General features: G+C 41.8%; 1 protein-coding gene across 3 annotated transcripts in view; it reads right to left on the bottom strand.

Moving 5' to 3' along the window:
- The window catches only part of Reln (reelin), a 457,868-nt gene that overhangs the window by 222,502 nt on the left and 217,264 nt on the right, over positions 1–18,102 (bottom strand). For all 3 annotated transcript variants that reach the window (XM_028890934.2, XM_037203573.1, XM_028890933.2), the window contains exons 6-7: positions 16,642–16,720; positions 1,890–1,986 (exon numbers count right to left, since the gene is read on the bottom strand). In XM_028890934.2, coding sequence (XP_028746767.1) covers positions 1,890–1,986; positions 16,642–16,720 — 176 coding nt within the window. The remainder of the gene's footprint in view (positions 1–1,889; positions 1,987–16,641; positions 16,721–18,102) is intronic.

Here is an 18,102-nt window from a genome sequence, read left to right on the forward strand (position 1 = left end):
GCGGCCAGGCACCAGGGAGCAGAGCGGCCAGGCACCAGGGAGCAGAGCGGCCAGGCACCAGGGAGCAGAGCGGCCAGGCACCAGGGAGCAGAGCGGCCAGGCACCAGGGAGCAGAGCGGCCAGGCACCAGGGAGCAGAGCGGCCAGGCACCAGGGAGCAGAGCATCCAGGCACCAGGGAGCAGAGCATCCAGGCACCAGGGAGCAGAGCGGCCAGGCACCAGGGAGCAGTGGCCAGGCACCAGGGAGCAGAGCGGCCAGGCACCAGGGAGCAGAGCGGCCAGGCACCAGGGAGCAGTGGCCAGGCACCAGGGAGCAGAGTGGCCAGGCACCAGGGAGCAGAGCGGCCAGGCACCAGGGAGCAGAGCGGCCAGGCACCAGGGAGCAGAGCATCCAGGCACCAGGGAGCAGTGGCCAGGCACCAGGGAGCAGAGCATCCAGGCACCAGGGAGCAGAGCATCCAGGCACCAGGGAGCAGTGGCCAGGCACCAGGGAGCAGAGTGGCCAGGCACCAGGGAGCAGAGCGGCCAGGCACCAGGGAGCAGAGCGGCCAGGCACCAGGGAGCAGTGGCCAGGCACCAGGGAGCAGAGCATCCAGGCACCAGGGAGCAGAGCATCCAGGCACCAGGGAGCAGTGGCCAGGCACCAGGGAGCAGAGTGGCCAGGCACCAGGGAGCAGAGCGGCCAGGCACCAGGGAGCAGAGCGGCCAGGCACCAGGGAGCAGAGTGGCCAGGCACCAGGGAGCAGTGGCCAGGCACCAGGGAGCAGAGCGGCCAGGCACCAGGGAGCAGAGCGGCCAGGCACCAGGGAGCAGAGCGGCCAGGCACCAGGGAGCAGAGCATCCAGGCACCAGGGAGCAGAGCATCCAGGCACCAGGGAGCAGTGGCCAGGCACCAGGGAGCAGAGTGGCCAGGCACCAGGGAGCAGAGCGGCCAGGCACCAGGGAGCAGAGCGGCCAGGCACCAGGGAGCAGTGGCCAGGCACCAGGGAGCAGAGTGGCCAGGCACCAGGGAGCAGAGTGGCCAGGCACCAGGGAGCAGAGCGGCCAGGCACCAGGGACCAGAGCGGCCAGGCACCAGGGAGCAGAGCGGCCAGGCACCAGGGAGCAGAGCGGCCAGGCACCAGGGATCACAAGGAACATGTCAGAACATGGCAGAGTGACTGAGCCAGGACCTGATATAACAATGCTTTGATATCCTTTTCAAGGACGTAAAATGAATGCAGTCATCATGTCAGAAAGGAGGACCCAGTCAAAATAAAAGGCCCACGAGCCGGATGATGATGGTCAGTGGTTGCTCTGTTTTTGATTTAGAATGCTCATTGCACATATAGTTCCAGAATTTACCTTCTCAAGCAATGGCTAACACTGTAATTGACAGTAGCCTACTCTGGTGTCGTTTGGCATGAATGACATTAAAAACAAACTCAGTTATTCAGCGAATTCTTTAAAAAAGAAACCCATCAAAGTTCATCTATTGTTAGGAACCAAAGTTTTAAAGTAATGTCATAAGAAACTCTTGACTTGCAAAGAGAAAATAATAATAGTAAGAGCAAGTCTTTATATAAGAACTTAGTTACAATTTGCTTATCTATGACATGTATTATGTACATGTGATATACACAATCATATCTGTATTTTAATTCATCTAGTTATAGTAACCAATCAAGTTGAGTGAGACATACTGATGCTGCCAGTTTTTATCACAGAACCCTCATTTTTATATTTGAAAATGAGCATAAAACTACCTCTCCCAATTTTGAGACATCGATAATAGTACAAATAATACTTCAAATTTTCATCTGAACTCTTAGAACGTAAGAGAAGCTTTTGTTGACAAAAAGCAGAGTAAGCACCGCAATGAAATGGCTGGTTCACTAGCACATACTTACCAACTCTCGGGGACCATATGGCTCGCAGAAGGTGACAGCATTGCCATGCATGATCGTGCCACACTGCTCTCCAGTCTCACAGTTGCTACACTCAGCCCTGCAGGGACACAGAATGCATTCTCAGTCTGAGAACTGAGCAGTACAAGTTGGTTTCTTGCTCTGATAAGGAAATGCATGATAGTTATTGTTACTTGGCTCAAATTGTCACTGCATAGGCAGTCATGGTATACTGGATACTGACAAGCTTCCAAAGACACAGAGCCAGAAAGGCTTGAGAATAAACCTTAGTTCTTTCAGTAACTTGTAGTGGCAGGAAATTCCTTAACTCTCCCAAAGTTTCAATTACCTCATGAATAAAATGACGATAACAGTACTGACCTCAACTAGCCACTGTGACAATTAAATGAGAGTATCTAGAAACTGATAGTGCAGAAGCAGTCTGATAACAGGCCTTAATAATGGGATATGGTATTACCAATAGTTATAGATAAGATATTGAAGTCCAATAGGCCCAATACAAGAGCAATTTCAAGTGTTAAAAATAAAGTAACATACACTTACACAATAAACTAAAAATCTACATCTCTAAAACAGAAATGTGTCTCACAAATAGACAGCTTGTATTATGGTCAGTATAAGTGTTTTAAATCACTATTCTCAAGCAAACTTACATTTTACATTCCACTATGCTAAAAATAATGGAATCAAATGAAATCTACATATGACTAAGGAATATACACAGATTCTAATACAAGTAAGTTTTGGATACTGACTTACATTATCAGTTATAGTTTATCACTATAAAATGAGGTGGTTAATAAAAATGTAAGACAGGATCAAAGTATATTTTTCATGTCTCTCTAGTAGAAACTGAAAGTATTTGACTTAGGATATGTTCAGTAACATTTATAATGCTCTACACTGTAACATGTCCACCTACAATTATTACACATCTAACATGCAGGAAGAAAGATCTTCCCCTCCCCCCCAATCTGGTCCTCAAACCACATGAGAGCTTTATGAGATGCAGAGAGAACGTTTTCAAAGACCTTCCCATTCCAGGTGACAAAGGTTAGCTCTAGAAAGGGCACTCTGCCCTCTGCTCGGCAGACACTGTTACCCTCTTGCTGGTTTATGCTTTCAGGGAGGGGACAGCAACTCCCATCCAGACAGCAAGACAGTGTGGAGAGAGAGCTGAGCAGCCCCCGAGGGCAAGAAGCAGAAGCACAGAAGTATAAACATGGCAAATGAATCTCAGGACTTCTTATTGGTTCTACTGTCTAGAGCAAAGGGCTGCCATGCCAGCCTCTCCAGCTGTGCCCACACTAGAAGATCAGCAATACAATTATCTCTAGATTTTTTCAAAGAAGCAGAAAGGAATTTCTAATGAGGATTTACGGTGTCATTCATTGTATTGTAAATCTTAGCAGGAAGTTGGAATCCTTTCTTGATTACTGTGCCACAAAAGTCTCATAAAGCGTCTTTGATATTAGAAGGAAGTCAACAGCTTGTATCTATTTTTGGCATGTTCATTTACTGTATGTAGTACTAATAAGTACTGGTTGAATGGATAACTGAATGCAACACAATTTCATAAGCAGAAGTATTCTTAAGATCAGAAGTCCTAAAATTAATCTCATAATACTGCTTGGCACATCATATGCATGAGGTATTACCTTATTATTATTAGTGAAATTATTATCACTATTAATTTCTTGTGAATTTCTACCCTTTTTGGTAGCTACAAAACTGGTATATCTGACTCCCTTCCCCCTGGTACAGAGGATGTTATATAAATTTCTTCTTATTGTATTTCTAATTAAAAGGAACAGCATAAAATTTAGATTGGGGGAAGGGCTGGAGAGATGACTCAGCAGTTAAGAGCACCGTCATGGCAGCTGGTGGTCATCTGTAATTCCGGTCCCAGGGGATCTGATATATATTAAATTTTAAAAAATTGAGATTTTTTTTCATTGATATGGAATGGGCTTCTTATATTAGTGATAGATGAGAATTATTTAATCTTTGTCATTATGAAATAGCTTGAGAGAAACATGAAACATGACAGAGAAAATAATAAGAGAATATTCAGAATTCATAATTGCAATCTGCCATCAGCTCCCGGACAGTGTTTCTCAACCTTCCTAATTTTGGAACTCTTTAATACAGTTCCTCATGTTGTAGTGACCCCAACCATAAAATTCCTCTGTTGTTACTTCATAACTGTAATTTTGCTACTGTTATGAACTGTAATGTAAATTCTGATGGTCTTAGGTTGACGCTTATGAAAGAGTCATTCAATCCCCACAAGGGTTGAGACCCACAGGTTGAGAACACTGCTCTAGGACCATCACTAAAAAATATTATTATTTATATAAATCTGAGGTTGGCTATTTGAATTTCTGTAGTAATCATTTTAGCTCTATGTGTTCACCAGGACTTCCGAATCAACCATATATAAGGAAAACAACATCTGAATAGAGCATGCATTCTAGACCTCCCTGATGTAGACAGCCTAACAGCTGGAGTTAGAGATCGGTGATTAGACAGGAGGTGTGAAGCATCTGGAGGACCAGCCCTGGTTTGTAGAATAATGGGGGTAATGAAAACACAGGGGGAGAGGAAGCAGCCGGGGTGCAGCTCTTCTTTCTGGACACTGTTCAACACTGTGCTTCATATCCCCAGAACTCAAAAAACATTAAAGGCATGCTACCCTGTTTAGACGCTTGCTTGAAGATTTCCAAGTGCCAGCTGTCACTCACAGGGTTGCTACCTGGAGGAACAAAGCCTTCCCCAGGGATTGATGGGTTAAATCAGTGGGCTTCCTGTCAAAGTCTTTTAAATGTCCTTTGCTTGATTTTCTCACAGTCTGACTGCATTTGTCAACACAATTTATTTTAATTTACCCTGAATGCCTATCCCTCTAGGTGGTCAGGTCTAACCCTTCTCTGAGCTGCAAGTAGTTTATTCTTTTATCATTTATTACTGCATTCTTCTGTTTAATACCACCATGTACAGGACTTAGAAGTCTTAACTTTAACACACTGTGCTTAGCTTTAGCAATGGCTGACTGATCTTCAATGCTACTTCTTCCAGCATTTATACTCTAGATGGAAAGGCAGAAGAGTCAATAAGCAGTTCTGATAGAGGGTATCCGTGCAATGATAGCTAGCTGTTGCATTGTTTTATATACTCGAGTGCCCTAAAGTGCACCAAAAGTGTGTGACACTCTCTTGGAGGTCACAGGTTATTGTCTTCATTTTTACTAAAAGAATAATGACCTTCAGAGAGGAAAGGACACTCATTCAAGGTTACACAGTTGAAGAGTTACAATTTAAACCTTTTCTACAGTTACTCTGTCCTTAAAATGGAAATATACACGGACTGTGGTGGAAACATTTCAAAACTGGGTAAGTAAGAGTTTCTGGAGAAGGTAGCCTCTGAACTGGTTCTAAGTGAGAACTAGAAACTAAGCAAGTAAGAAAGGCCAATGTGTGTAGGGAAAAGAATTTGCAGAACTTGTGATCCATAAACTGAGCTGTTAGTTCAGTGGGTTAGTATGGCTGGAATCAAACTGGTACACACAGAAAGATGGCAAATCGCAGAAAGTAGAGGGTTTCAGAAATGACTGACAGGGAGACTGACAGGCTCTGTGCTAGGCAGTCTACGAACAAACCATCAGTCACCTAAAACTATTGCCCTCCAATCTTTTTATTCTTATTTAGAGATGCTAAAACTGGAATTTAGAGACACCATTGTCCAGGTAACATAACTAGTAATTTACAGAACTATGTCAGACCCCAACTGTTCTGTTTACAAAGTCAAAGCCACGAGACAAATCCAACTTGCAGGAAAATCACTGTACAGATGATGGACTGGAGGCCCAATAGACTAGGACTACTAAAGTAAACCCAGTAAGACAGACACAGGGGCCATATAACTGCCTTCCAGCTGGCAGGACAGAGGGCTCAGATGGGAAAGGCTGCTGCCACCAAGCCTGCGTGTGATCCCTGAGGCCTACATGATGGAAGGAGAGGACTTGTTCATGCAGCTTCCTTTTACTCCACATGTATGCCACAGTATGCCTCTCTACCCTCATGAATACATAAAAGAACGTAATTTTCCACTTCCTAATAGCTGCCTTATAAGCTAGAGAAACAGGGCAGGGAAGGTAGCTTGGTAGCTGGGCATTTGCCTGGCAAGTTCAGAGTCTTAGACTCAACTCCTAGCATGGCAAAATCAAACCAAAGAAGAAGTAAGGCCCAAATTAAAGAAACAAATGAATCTTCAAGATGTTTTATTTGATTTAATATATTCAAATTATGTTTTCACATGTAATTAACATGAAAATTATTAATAGCATAGTTGATAGTCTTTTATTCATAGTAGCCCTCAAGTTGTAATTATCTTAATTCAGACAAGCCATACTTCTGATGCTCAACGGTCTCATGTGACTAGTTCCTCTCTCTCTGGGCAGCACAAACTGAGGGAACGACTACACTGCAAACTGATGTTCTCTAGCTGCAGTGACAACTGGAGATGACGAGCCAGACTCCCAGAAATGGCAGCTTAGGATCTGGTTGAAATCATAAGCGTATATATTTTTATGGGCAGGGGGTCTAGGAAGGGTACACACACAGAGGAGGGGTCCAACACTGTACCCCTGGGGAGCACTTCAGTTGTCCTGAGTCTGGCTTCTGAGCTCAGACTATCATCATGGTCCTTCAGAATAACTTTCCCTCAACTCTAACTCTTTAAATTTTCCATGTTTTCCTGGCAGTGGGGTTTCTTTCCCTAATTGTTACTAAACATCCTGTGCAGCCTGTGAATGTGAAATTCCTGATAGTCAATGCATCACATGACCTTTCTAACATTTCTTTTCTATCATTGTACATTGTACAATGTCCACATAAGAAGCCTATTACCACAAAGGGCAAGAAAAGCCATCAGTTCAAGAAGAGGGAACAATTCTGAGGGAAACCAGACAGAACAGAACAAAGGAAACTTAGAGTTTCTCAGAAGATAATTGTGATCCACGTCTGAAGGAAAAGGCAGATTTTAAAACTCTACAGATGTAATTAACCACATAAAATAATTCCTGGCTAACTAAGGATTTCAAAACAATTCCTAAGTGCTATGTGTTCCTTCTTCCTAGGCTCCTATCTCAACAACAACAACAAAACCTCTGGATGCCTGGAATTTTCTTCTTCTTTAGTGGAACAGTTCAGCCGGTTTCCAAGAACTGGAATTAAATTTGGTGACAAGTAGCCCAACTTTACTGAGGCTCATAGGGGAAATGAAAGGTGCTGTTTGCTTTGACATTTGAACTGATGGCCTCATAACCGGTTTCTCCCTGTGAGCTCCTTCTGAGGAAAATCAGGCTTTGTAGAGTCAGGCAGCATAGTCTTCCAGATGTGTGGGAGGAGGAAGTTTTACATAATCCCAGTTAAACAGGCTTTTGTTTCTCAATTTAAAAAGGAATGTGACCTCCCATGGCAAAAATATAGGACATTTCTCTAATTCAAGGGACGCTTTCTCCTTTTTCTTACTTCCCCAGCTTGAAAAAGCTGCACATAAGAATTGAACAGACACTGTGGTACATTATGAACTGTTCACGTCAAAATATACCCATCAAGAACAATATGATCAGAACACATTTTAATGGAAATGCATGTAATTTTCAAAGATGATGTGAGATTGAAATTTATTAAACCCTCTCTGGGCCTATTTATTAGGTTCCACATGAGCCTCCTCTTAGAGTTCACAGATCATCACATTAGAGGGACCTGAAACATCACTGGGTATTGTTACCAGCATTTGATAAACAGTGAAACAGGACCAGAATCCACAGCTGCCCCTGATTACAGCCAGTAAGAGAAAAGAACTCCAGTTCTATAAAAGAAGTGTGTGCTGCAAAGAATGCTTGTCATTTTTTTTACTGCCATAGCTTACTTTGAAATTCTGTAATGACTGTTCTTAAAGTTATTTTTTTTTATTTGTAAGATAAAGAGATTTGCTTTCACTAAAAAAAAATCCTATAAAAATAAGACAATGAAGTGGATTTCATAGAAAAACACCGAATGAATTCACAGGACTGGTGTATATAAGAATTAAGTTCAATGAGACTTTGGCTGCTAGAAATCCTGGGATAAATAACTAATCAAAACCTATTTTATGTTTATATTTTCATTCTCTTCCTCCTCCTCTCTCTTCTTTCTTTTACAATCAAATATAAAACAATCAGTAACTATGAAGGTTGTTCAACAAAACTATTTAGGCTCAAAGCTGCATCATGAAAGATGAAGAAGCCCTTGGAAGGGGGTTTTGCCCTCACTGTACTTGACCCGGTGAGAGTGAAGCTTGCATTTTTCTATCCTATTTACGTATTTATGTTTTTATATTGAAACAAAAATTTTATATGATGTGTATTTGAGTAGAGAGCACACTTCTAAAAGTATAATTATATCATTTGTTCTGGTTTTAATCCATTCATCAGGCCCAGAAGAATCAGGAGTGCCATGTGGCTCTGGAGACAGAGACCCACACACACTGCAGTGACTAGCAGGCCCTTGGGACACAGGAAAGAGGGGGAGGATTAATGAGAAAGCTGGGTTCTTTTGTACAATTGCAGATTTATGGATGGTTGGTGGTGACATCATCCCGATAACAATAAATAAGTAATTGAAATATTATTTCCTTGAGTTGTCAAGTAACGTGACTCATTCCTCTATCAGATCAGAATGAACTCAACCAGCCTTTAGTCAGACACTCTTCTGAAACGAGTTAGTCACCTGGAAACTGACAATCACTTATCATCAGATTCTCATTTGAGATACATGGCCTTTGTCCTCAAGACCTAGGACAACACATTATCTATCCATAATTTATTACTTCTGAAGAGGTCAATTCTATTCTCCACCCCACAAGAAACAGTGTGCTTGCTATTCAGTGAGCCAGAATTGTCTATTCACCAGCATTTTTGTACAAATATGTTAAAATAATTTTATTATTTGTCTTGTTCACAAAGGTTCTTTAAAACTGGAAAAAGAAAAGAAAATTATTCTTATAACCCTTTGATCCAAAGATAATGTGCCTCTGCCCCAGTGCAGATCACCAGGTGCTGACAGAAGCTGATGTGTGGCTCCACAAATCAAGGGCCTTAAACAATCCAGAGTCTGGGGCTTTCTGTGAAGCCTCCACAGCCTTTGACCATATTTTATTTTCTTGTATTTGACTTGCTTTTTGAGACAATGTCTTGCTATGTATCTCTCATGAGTATAGCACTCACTCTTTCGGCTGGACTGGCCTTGAACTCATGGCAACTCTCCTGCCTCAGCCTCCTAAGTGCTGGAATTACAGGCACGTGCTACCACATGCAATTTTATTTTGTAAAATAGCGATGTTTTGTACTAAAGAGAGTATGGCCATTTATTTGGGAACTATTTATGCAACCATTTTGAAGTAATTAAAAATTAAGCTTTTTTTTAAATCAAGCTTTTTAAATTTCAAAAACCATTCAGTACTCATTGTAAATGTAGAATGTTTTAGAAAAACAGCAAGGTACATTCACTCGCTAAGAATAATCTCACCTTCAAGTATATCATGCTTTTTTCCTAAGGAGCTAACATGCCTCAAATGTGAACATGACAAACTCCATTTATAGCTCATTCTTTCTCATTACTTCTCACTGTGGAAGGTAAGAGAAGTCTTCCGATTTCACTAGGGAGTTGAAAAATCTGATCTCTTCTTCATTAACAGGCACATGACAAATAGGTTAAAAATAACCCTCTAAAAACGTACTACTGCACACGGTGTTCTCATCTCCTACTATGGCGAATTCTACAACATACTGCTTGAAGAAATATTTTCTCACTTGCTTCAAATGTACTTGACATTTAATTCCATTGAGTGAGCTCTTGTTTCTGTCATCTCAAACACAGACTAAAGAAGGAAGGAATAGTCTCCAGATTTTACCTTCTTGCATTAGTGGGGTACCTTCCTGGTTCACCTTTCTACTGTAGATAAAGACTGTCCCTGAGCAATTACATCACAACAAAAAATAATAAGGGAAAGGGATTAAATGCAGAAGATGAGACAGAGTTTTGTAATAAAAGGAAAAGGTTATTAATGAAAAAAATGGAGACTAAACAAGAGAGAGAATAACAGGAAAAGTTGCAAAAGACTCACATAAGAGCAGAGTACTGTACTTTGTGTCCAAAAATAGAATTATAATTCTTCAGCAAGTACAACAGAGGTTCTGGCAAGGGTGTGTCACCGTAGAATGTATTTTCTTCCGTTTCTCATCTGTTCACAATCTCTTTGCGTCACCTATCCTGTAAAAGCTACATATAGGGTTTATTCTCCCTACAAGCCCCACTGTCTTTCAGCCTCACTGCCCTTGGGACTGCTGAACACAGAGTAAAATGTCAAGCAAACCTGAATAAGACAATTGTACCAAATTTCCCTTTTTTTCTCCCCTGATTATCGTGAAACTCCACTTGTACTTCTCACACCTGCTCACTGAATGGCGGAGGCCTCTTGTTTCGTTATTTATGGTGTGATGGGGTCTCCTACATGCTGGTGAACTACAAAGTGCAGCAGCCACATGTCCAGCCTTTCCTGCGTGCTGGCTGAGTGCCTACTGATGCAGCTTCCACTAGAATGACTCATCTCAGCCAAAGACCAGTGTTTTATACTCTTTCTTTAGACAATAATTTTCTCAGTGGAAAAGTATGATACTATACAAAATCATCCTTTTTTGTTCTATCTGATATTAATTGCTTTGACAAATTAGTAATTTCAAGAGAATGCAGCCATAGCAGAGTCTGGAATCTTTCAGCTGTATATTTTGGGATTTTCTGGAGTGTAACAGCTGACAGGATTCTCACAGCCCAGGCGCAGGACACGTTTGCTGTCACTGCTGCTCTGTTGCTGTGCTGGAGGGGAAACCTGCAGTCCTCTGGTTACCATCTATCATTGGGTTCCTGAGTAGCCCTGTACTTCCCACCAGAGCATCCAGGGTATTACAGCCCCAGACGCCATCTGCGATCTTCAGAAAACAAGCATTAAAGGGATAACTTCAGGAAAACAAAGATGTCTCCTTGACTTAAAATCGCCTGGGGAAAAACACACTTGTAACTCAACTTAATCATTTTTAGAAATTCATTTATTTTTGTTTCCCTTTTTCTCTCCCTCCTTATTTCTCTCTCATTGTAAGTTAGAAATATACTTTATTTATTACTTTTATTTTGCTTTCTTCTGTTCTTATTTTATTATTATTGTGTGTAGATGTGCAAACCACAGTGCAAGTGTGGAGACAAGTCTGCAGTCATTTTCTCCCACCCTGCCTGGGTTTTGGGGAGAAAATGCAGATCATCAGGCTTGCATGGCAGTCACTGTTACCTGCTGAGCCATCTCACCAAAGCTTGGTGAGTTTTTTTAATTGGGATAAATTTATGCAACCGAAATGCATATATCTCTATTTTGGCACATCTATGTAACATATATTTTCTCAAGATCATCATTGCTTCATAATAATGATGTCACATGATCTGTTTGGGAGGCATCTAGGCAGTGGGACCGGGTCCTGTTCTCATTGCATGAGTTGGCTGTTTGAAATCTAGGGCTTATGCAGGGTCGCTTGGCTCAGTTTGGGAGGAAGGGACTGGACCTGCCTGGACTGAGTCTACCAGGTTGATCTCAGGCCTTGAGGGAGGCTTTGCCCTGGAGGTGGGAATAGAGGGTGGGCTGGGGGGAAGGGAAGAGGTGCAGGAGGTGGGAGAACAAGGGAATCCGTGGCTGATATGTAGAACTGAATGGTATTGTAAAATAAAATAAAAGGAAAAAAAAAAGTACCCTACACACACCAATGTGAAGTAGTAGTTAGTTACCCAAGTGTTAATGAGATGAAGTATACTAGTGGTTTCTGGAGATACAGGGATTCAAATCTAAACCCTTGTGCATGCGAAGTAAATGTCTTACCTCTGAGCTAATCCACAGCCCTTCAGAGTCGTGGTTCCTAATCTTCCTCTAGATTTAAATTTAGTCATGAAATTTCCACTCTTTTGTGGGGACAGGGTTCAGAGGGTTGTTTCTGCACGGTGAGCGCATTGTGGATCCCTCTGTCACCAGCAATGCAGCTGTGCTGAGCACACTTGCTGACAGGGAACCATCAGCAGCATTAATGGGCTCCTGTTGCTCTATCAAGGCTCCCTGTCACCCCCTCAGGTTCAGTGACACTTGAGAATTGTTGAGGGCATTGCTGTCCTTCAGAAGTAGGCCTGCATGTGGCCCACCATATGGGCCAAGCGAGAGTGGGTCTCTCTTAAGTCTGAGCAACCATTCTATCTGCCTGCTTGCTCTCTTTGTTCCTAATTTAACTCTCAAACAAAGCAACCAGAAGTAGGTGGGATGGGGAGAGATAAAGGGCCCAGAGGAAGTCCTGGGACACAGAAGCAATGTACCCCAGGGCGGGCAGAAGGACAAAGGCTGCACATCAGCACAGCTGAGTGCAGTAAGGCATCTTGGAGGTATAGTGCCTCCTCTTCCCTAGTTAAGAAACAAAGAGCAGCTCCCAAGCCCTTATAGAGGAATAGAAGCAGCAACTGTCCTGGAGGAGCGATTAGGCCAGGAAGAAAGCTCTCTGTGAGTATCAAGGACTAGAGCTGGCCATGGAGGACTTGGAGGGCATCTACAGAAACACGTCTGGGCACCAGGGGCATCCCTACTTATCATGTGCCATTGCACTAATATGACTCCTGAGACTTAGCTACAATCTAGACAAGTGGCAGAGGGCAAGCCAGAATTGAACAAAATTAAGGCCGAACGGGCGAAAAGAAAAGTGATTAAGTGGGGCTACAGAAGAATAAAGCAAGCTGTGCCTTCCTGGTTCTAAGTTTGTGAATGAAATTCATAATTACACTTGTGTTTGCACAAATAATTTCTAGAAGGACAGAGAAACTCCTTCCACAGTCTGCAGCCCCAGGGAAAGAACAGAATTCTAACAGAGAGGGAAAGGCCTCATTATTGTTTATATTCTTTTATTCACAGATCTTCTCACCAAATGAAATGGTCATGTCTTAAGTCAAATCTCTAAACTGCGCACAGTTTCCTGATTCCACGTCATTGTCATCAAACACTTGGCAGAGCACTATCCCTTTATTCACGATAACGGGAATATCGCTTTTATTCTTCGTAGCTCATGTATAGTTGTCTGTAATAAGACATCAAACGAGACAGTAAAAAACTGCATGAAGTAGAATGGAAAATGGATATTAGAAGAAAGTAATAGGAGCAAATAAGTGAATGACTGCACTTTAGAATGGATCTAAGATTACACAGGTACAGCTGTGATTTCTTCGTGTCTCTCTTTTTTGGATTGTCCATACAGATCATACAGCTACAGCTGCAGTTTATTTCTGATTTTTCTGATAACTTCCATAGGAATTACAAGTTGAACAATGCTCATGAAGCTTCCAGAACCACATGGAGGACCACACTGATATAAGTGTCACATCTTTCTTTTCGGGAAGATTATTTAGTGAGGTATTTAGTTGTGGGAATGTGGCCCTAAGTGTCGTACCCAGCACTTTGCTCCTCTCTGGTGTGTGTGGTATGAGCACAGACTCAGAGATGGCATGGGGACGATCCTTCCCATGTGATCACCAGGATTCCAGCAGATTTTGGATTGCTTTGTGACAGAAAGAGACTCAAAGACAATATCATAAAGGACAAAAGTCATGACAAATGTGAACCGAGTAAACAGAATTCATGAGAGTGAAAACCAGCCAGAAGGCTTCACATCAAGGTGAGGCTTTGCCACTTTCTTAAAAACCTTAAGGGGCACTAACAGATGGCTCAGTGAGTAAAGCACCTGCCAAGCAAGCATGAGGACCCGAGTTCAAATCCCCAGAGCCCACCTAAAGCAGGGCACAGTGGTGTATGTCTGTAATCACAGACTACACAGTCAGTGTAATCTGAGTTAGCAAGACACTAGGGAAGAGAACTCACAGAAGCTCACGGGCTCGATCTCTGGTACACTCCTCAAGGAACAACAGAGACCCCATCTCAAACAAGAGAGAGAGTGAGGACCAATATCCATGGTTGTTCTGACCTTCACACACATATACATTCTCATTACAGGTATAAACACATATGCACGCGTGCAAGCACACACACACACACACGCACACACACACACACACACACACACACACACACACACACACACACAAACTAGAATATCTGAGTTTACCGGGTTTTGGTTCTGAGCTTATGGAGCTTATGTTTATTTTTAAGGGGTCCTAGCTGCCTGGAGATACTCTTTGTCCTTACCTGTGATTCTGCACATTATCACTCCATTTTCATTGCATCCACAGATAATGCAACGTAGGTATATTTAATTTGATGTTTGTTTTTATGCAAATGTGATACAGAAGACGGAAGGACTCAAGTAAATGGATTAAGGTCATCTTTAAGACTGGTGTCTGGGTTTAGAAGAAATATAGTCCATTGTAGAAACACCATCACAGAAAGAAGAGGAGTGTGGGAGGAGGATATGGCAGATGGATAGGAAGGAAAGCAAGGAAAAAAGAAGTGGAGGAGGGGGGGAGAAGAAAGGGGAGAGGGAGGAGAGGAGCATGAATTGGGAGAGGAAGAAACTTTTACGCACACCTGTCATGCCTGGGCGTGGTAGCAGAACTCCCTCACTTCTCAATGCCTCATTTTTGCTGCAAGAAATGGGGGTCCCAGAAAGAAGGGAGCTCTTTATTTTTCTCAGGGTGCTGAGTTAGCAAGCTACATGTTCAGAAGTTAAACCAGACTGGCCTAATCTCAGAGACTGCCATTTCTAGTTTCATAAAATGCCTTCTCAAATAGGAGCGCCATGGCCCATGTTTTCTTAAAGGAGCCGAGTGAAGGGGCTGCAACAGGAAGCAGGGGTGAGCTTGCTCAGAAGCATGGCCGCTAGAGTGCTGGTTCTAAGGTTAAAAGGGGAAGTGTCAAAACGTGGAAAAAACGGTAGCATAAGTAAAAGAGACATAAAATCCATAATTTCGGCCAGGAAAGATCATACCCAATTAATCATGAAAATGGTTGAAGTAAAATCAATCACATTTCATTGATTTAAAAAACAACAGATTTTGACTCGCATAAAAGTCACAGTTTGTATTTGTCAAGAAAACTGAAGACGATGAGCTAACTTGACAGAAATGAACTTTCCTTGAAATAAACAAATCATCTGCTAACATCTATATTAGTGGAATGCAGAGAGATAAATGTCAAGAGAAAAGGAAGAAGTTTTCTTGGTCAGACAAAGTTACTTAAAATATTTTTTTTGTTGCTTTTTGCCTCTTCTTAATACAAATTTCTATTTATTTCAAGACATTTATATTAGGATTTTCCCCAGAGAATCCTCTTCTGGGTCCTATACTATTACATTTAAGTATCCCTGTCCACGATGTTTAACTTCTCAATGATGTGTCTCTACATCATCATTGAACTATTATCTACTTGAAAGAAATGCAACTTCTAAAAGAAATCCCATTTAAATAATTACTGCTAAGTATTTGTGTGAGTACAACATGCTAACTGATTGTGCCACTAAAATATTTGTTAAAACAGTAAAAATAAACAAAACAGCAGAGTGATTTCATATGCTGACATTCAGAGGTAACAGGGTCATCTGCTTTCTAATCTTGAGTATTGTTATTGCTTGGGCTTTCATTCCATGTTCGAAGTTTATCATTTTTTGAACTCCTTTTTATTTGCACAATCATATACAACATAACAAAAAGCCCAAAATTCAGAGAGTCTTCCAAAAAGATCTGGATTGACAGACCTATTCTAAGGTCAGCAAAAAATGTAACACACAGCCAACACATTTAGATTTCAAACTATATACAAAATTTTCTAAAGACTGAATCGGAGTTCATTATTTTGTTGTTCTCAAAAATCCCTGGAATTTATACTTAAAAGCCTTCTAAAGCAAGACTGGGGTGTAGGTAATGAGGAGAGCTAATACGAGAGATTATTACAATTTATGATGAAACCATTTATCATTTCAGATAAGACATCTTCCTTCTTCTACTCAGCAATAATTATTAGAAACATTCCAGCATGATACTGTATATACGTGATGGCTAATCTTATCATGTGACACAGCTGGGAAGAGGGACCTTACTTGAAGAACTGTCTCCATCACATTGACCTGTGGGCAGCTCTGATTGTTAACTGATGTATTAGAGCCCAGCCCGATGTTGGACACCCCTAGGCAGGCAGCCTCACTATTTAAAGCTGCTGAGCAGGATCATGGAAGCAAGCTGGTCAGAAGTGTTCCTCCACGGTCTCTGCTTCAGGTCCCATCCCAGGTTCCTAACCTGAGTTCCCTCAGTGACGAACCTGGAAGTGTGAGCTTCAATAAGCCCTTTCCTCCTCCAGCTTCCTTCTGACCATGGTGTTTATTACAGCAACAGAAAAATAAACTAGAATAAAACATGAAACTTTTATAAAACTAAATATCCACCCAACCACACTCGGGGGTTGGAAGAACACCTACATTCAATTTTAAAGACGAAACAAATGGACACTGCAGCTCGTGTACCCGTCTGTGCCATAGTTAATGGCTCTCATTAACACATTAGTGCTCAAGAGCGGGTGAATTTTCGGTAACTGACCCTTGAGGGAGAAAATTTTTTCTTTAAATGAACTCAGCATCATTTCTCCAATCAAAATACAACCCATTCCTGTAACTTACCATATATTAGGATTTAATTCCAGTTGGTGGTAGGAGTCAAAGTCATCCCGTAGGATCACACTGTCACTGTGTATTTCAGCTATGAGAGAAAGAATTTAGAGAAGAATTTTACACTATGGAGGGGAATTTAGCTATTATGTGTGTTAACATGCTGCATCTACGAAACATAGCCATACTTTAAATTAAAACTGACTTTTAAATAAGCAGTTAGTTATAGTTTCTCTGTCAGTAAATGCTGAGGATGAAGGCCTTGCTGTTTACACTTCTTGAAGTCTGCAACCCAGAGTTCCCAAAAAGAAACTGAGTGGTCACAGGCAGGAAGACCAAAGAGGCTACACAGAGCTCGTCACTCATTCCTGACCCATATCATGTCTACCAAGATACAGCCTGGGCAAACCTGTTTCTGCTCACTAAGGCATGGAAGAATAGGATGGAGAATTCTGGCTATTTACTGTAGCCAAAAACAGCTACCATTTAGTCTTCTGAGGCATTTTCTCTTGTCCTTCTGGTCAGCCCTATTGCCCGGGCTTGATTTTTAGAACTCCCCACATTCACTCATTATTCATTTAGTATGCTTTGAATTGCTAACTTAGCTGAATTACTAACCATCCGAGTTGCACTGAAAATATTATCTATACATAAAACTACAGAGTCAATTTAAAAATCAGGGAGAGCCGGGCGGTGGTGGCGCACGCCTTTAATCCCAGCACTCGGGAGGCAGAGCCAGGCGGATCTCTGTGAGTTCGAGGCCAGCCTGGGCTACCAAGTGAGTTCCAGGAAAGGAACACAGCTACACAGAGAAACCCTGTCTCGAAAAACCAAAAAAAATAAAAATAAAAATAAATAAAATAAAAAAAAATAAAAATCAGGGAGAATGCTAGGGTGCCAGCCACGGTGGTAAATATAGTAGTAGCACTACCTTGCAGTTGTATTCAACACTTATTTTTAAGCATTAGGATTTGGGGCAGCCAAAGAACATCTTCAAAAACTGTAGAGTGCCTACTTATTCTGGAAAGAGGGTGGGCAAAGGAAAAAAATGATTCCATAGCCAGCTATGATGTAAGTGTGTTCAAAGTGCAAAAGGAGAAATTAATGACTGCTTTAACAACATTCTCATCAGATTTTTGGGGCTTGTGCAGGAAGTTTTGGCTAACAGGAATCCTCTGGGTCTTTTCCTTACAATTTTGTTTGATGTAGTTAGTTTTCAGAAAAATTAAAATCATATCATGTGACTAACAGAGACCCTTTAACAAATTTTATGTTTTTCAAAGTTGATATTTTCTGCTTTTAGGGGCTCAGTCACACAATTCTCTGAACTCACTGGGTAATTAAAATCTCTTCCAAATATCAGGGAAGATAATTTCAAATTCTCTTTGGTGACATCCTACCTATGGCAGTCTGCACCCCCTGACAGCAGGCAAGCATATAATGAAGTCATGGAAACCCGCAAATCAGCATGTA

Source organism: Peromyscus leucopus, chromosome 3, assembly GCF_004664715.2.
Source record: "Peromyscus leucopus breed LL Stock chromosome 3, UCI_PerLeu_2.1, whole genome shotgun sequence".
Lineage (NCBI taxonomy): Eukaryota > Metazoa > Chordata > Mammalia > Rodentia > Cricetidae > Peromyscus > Peromyscus leucopus.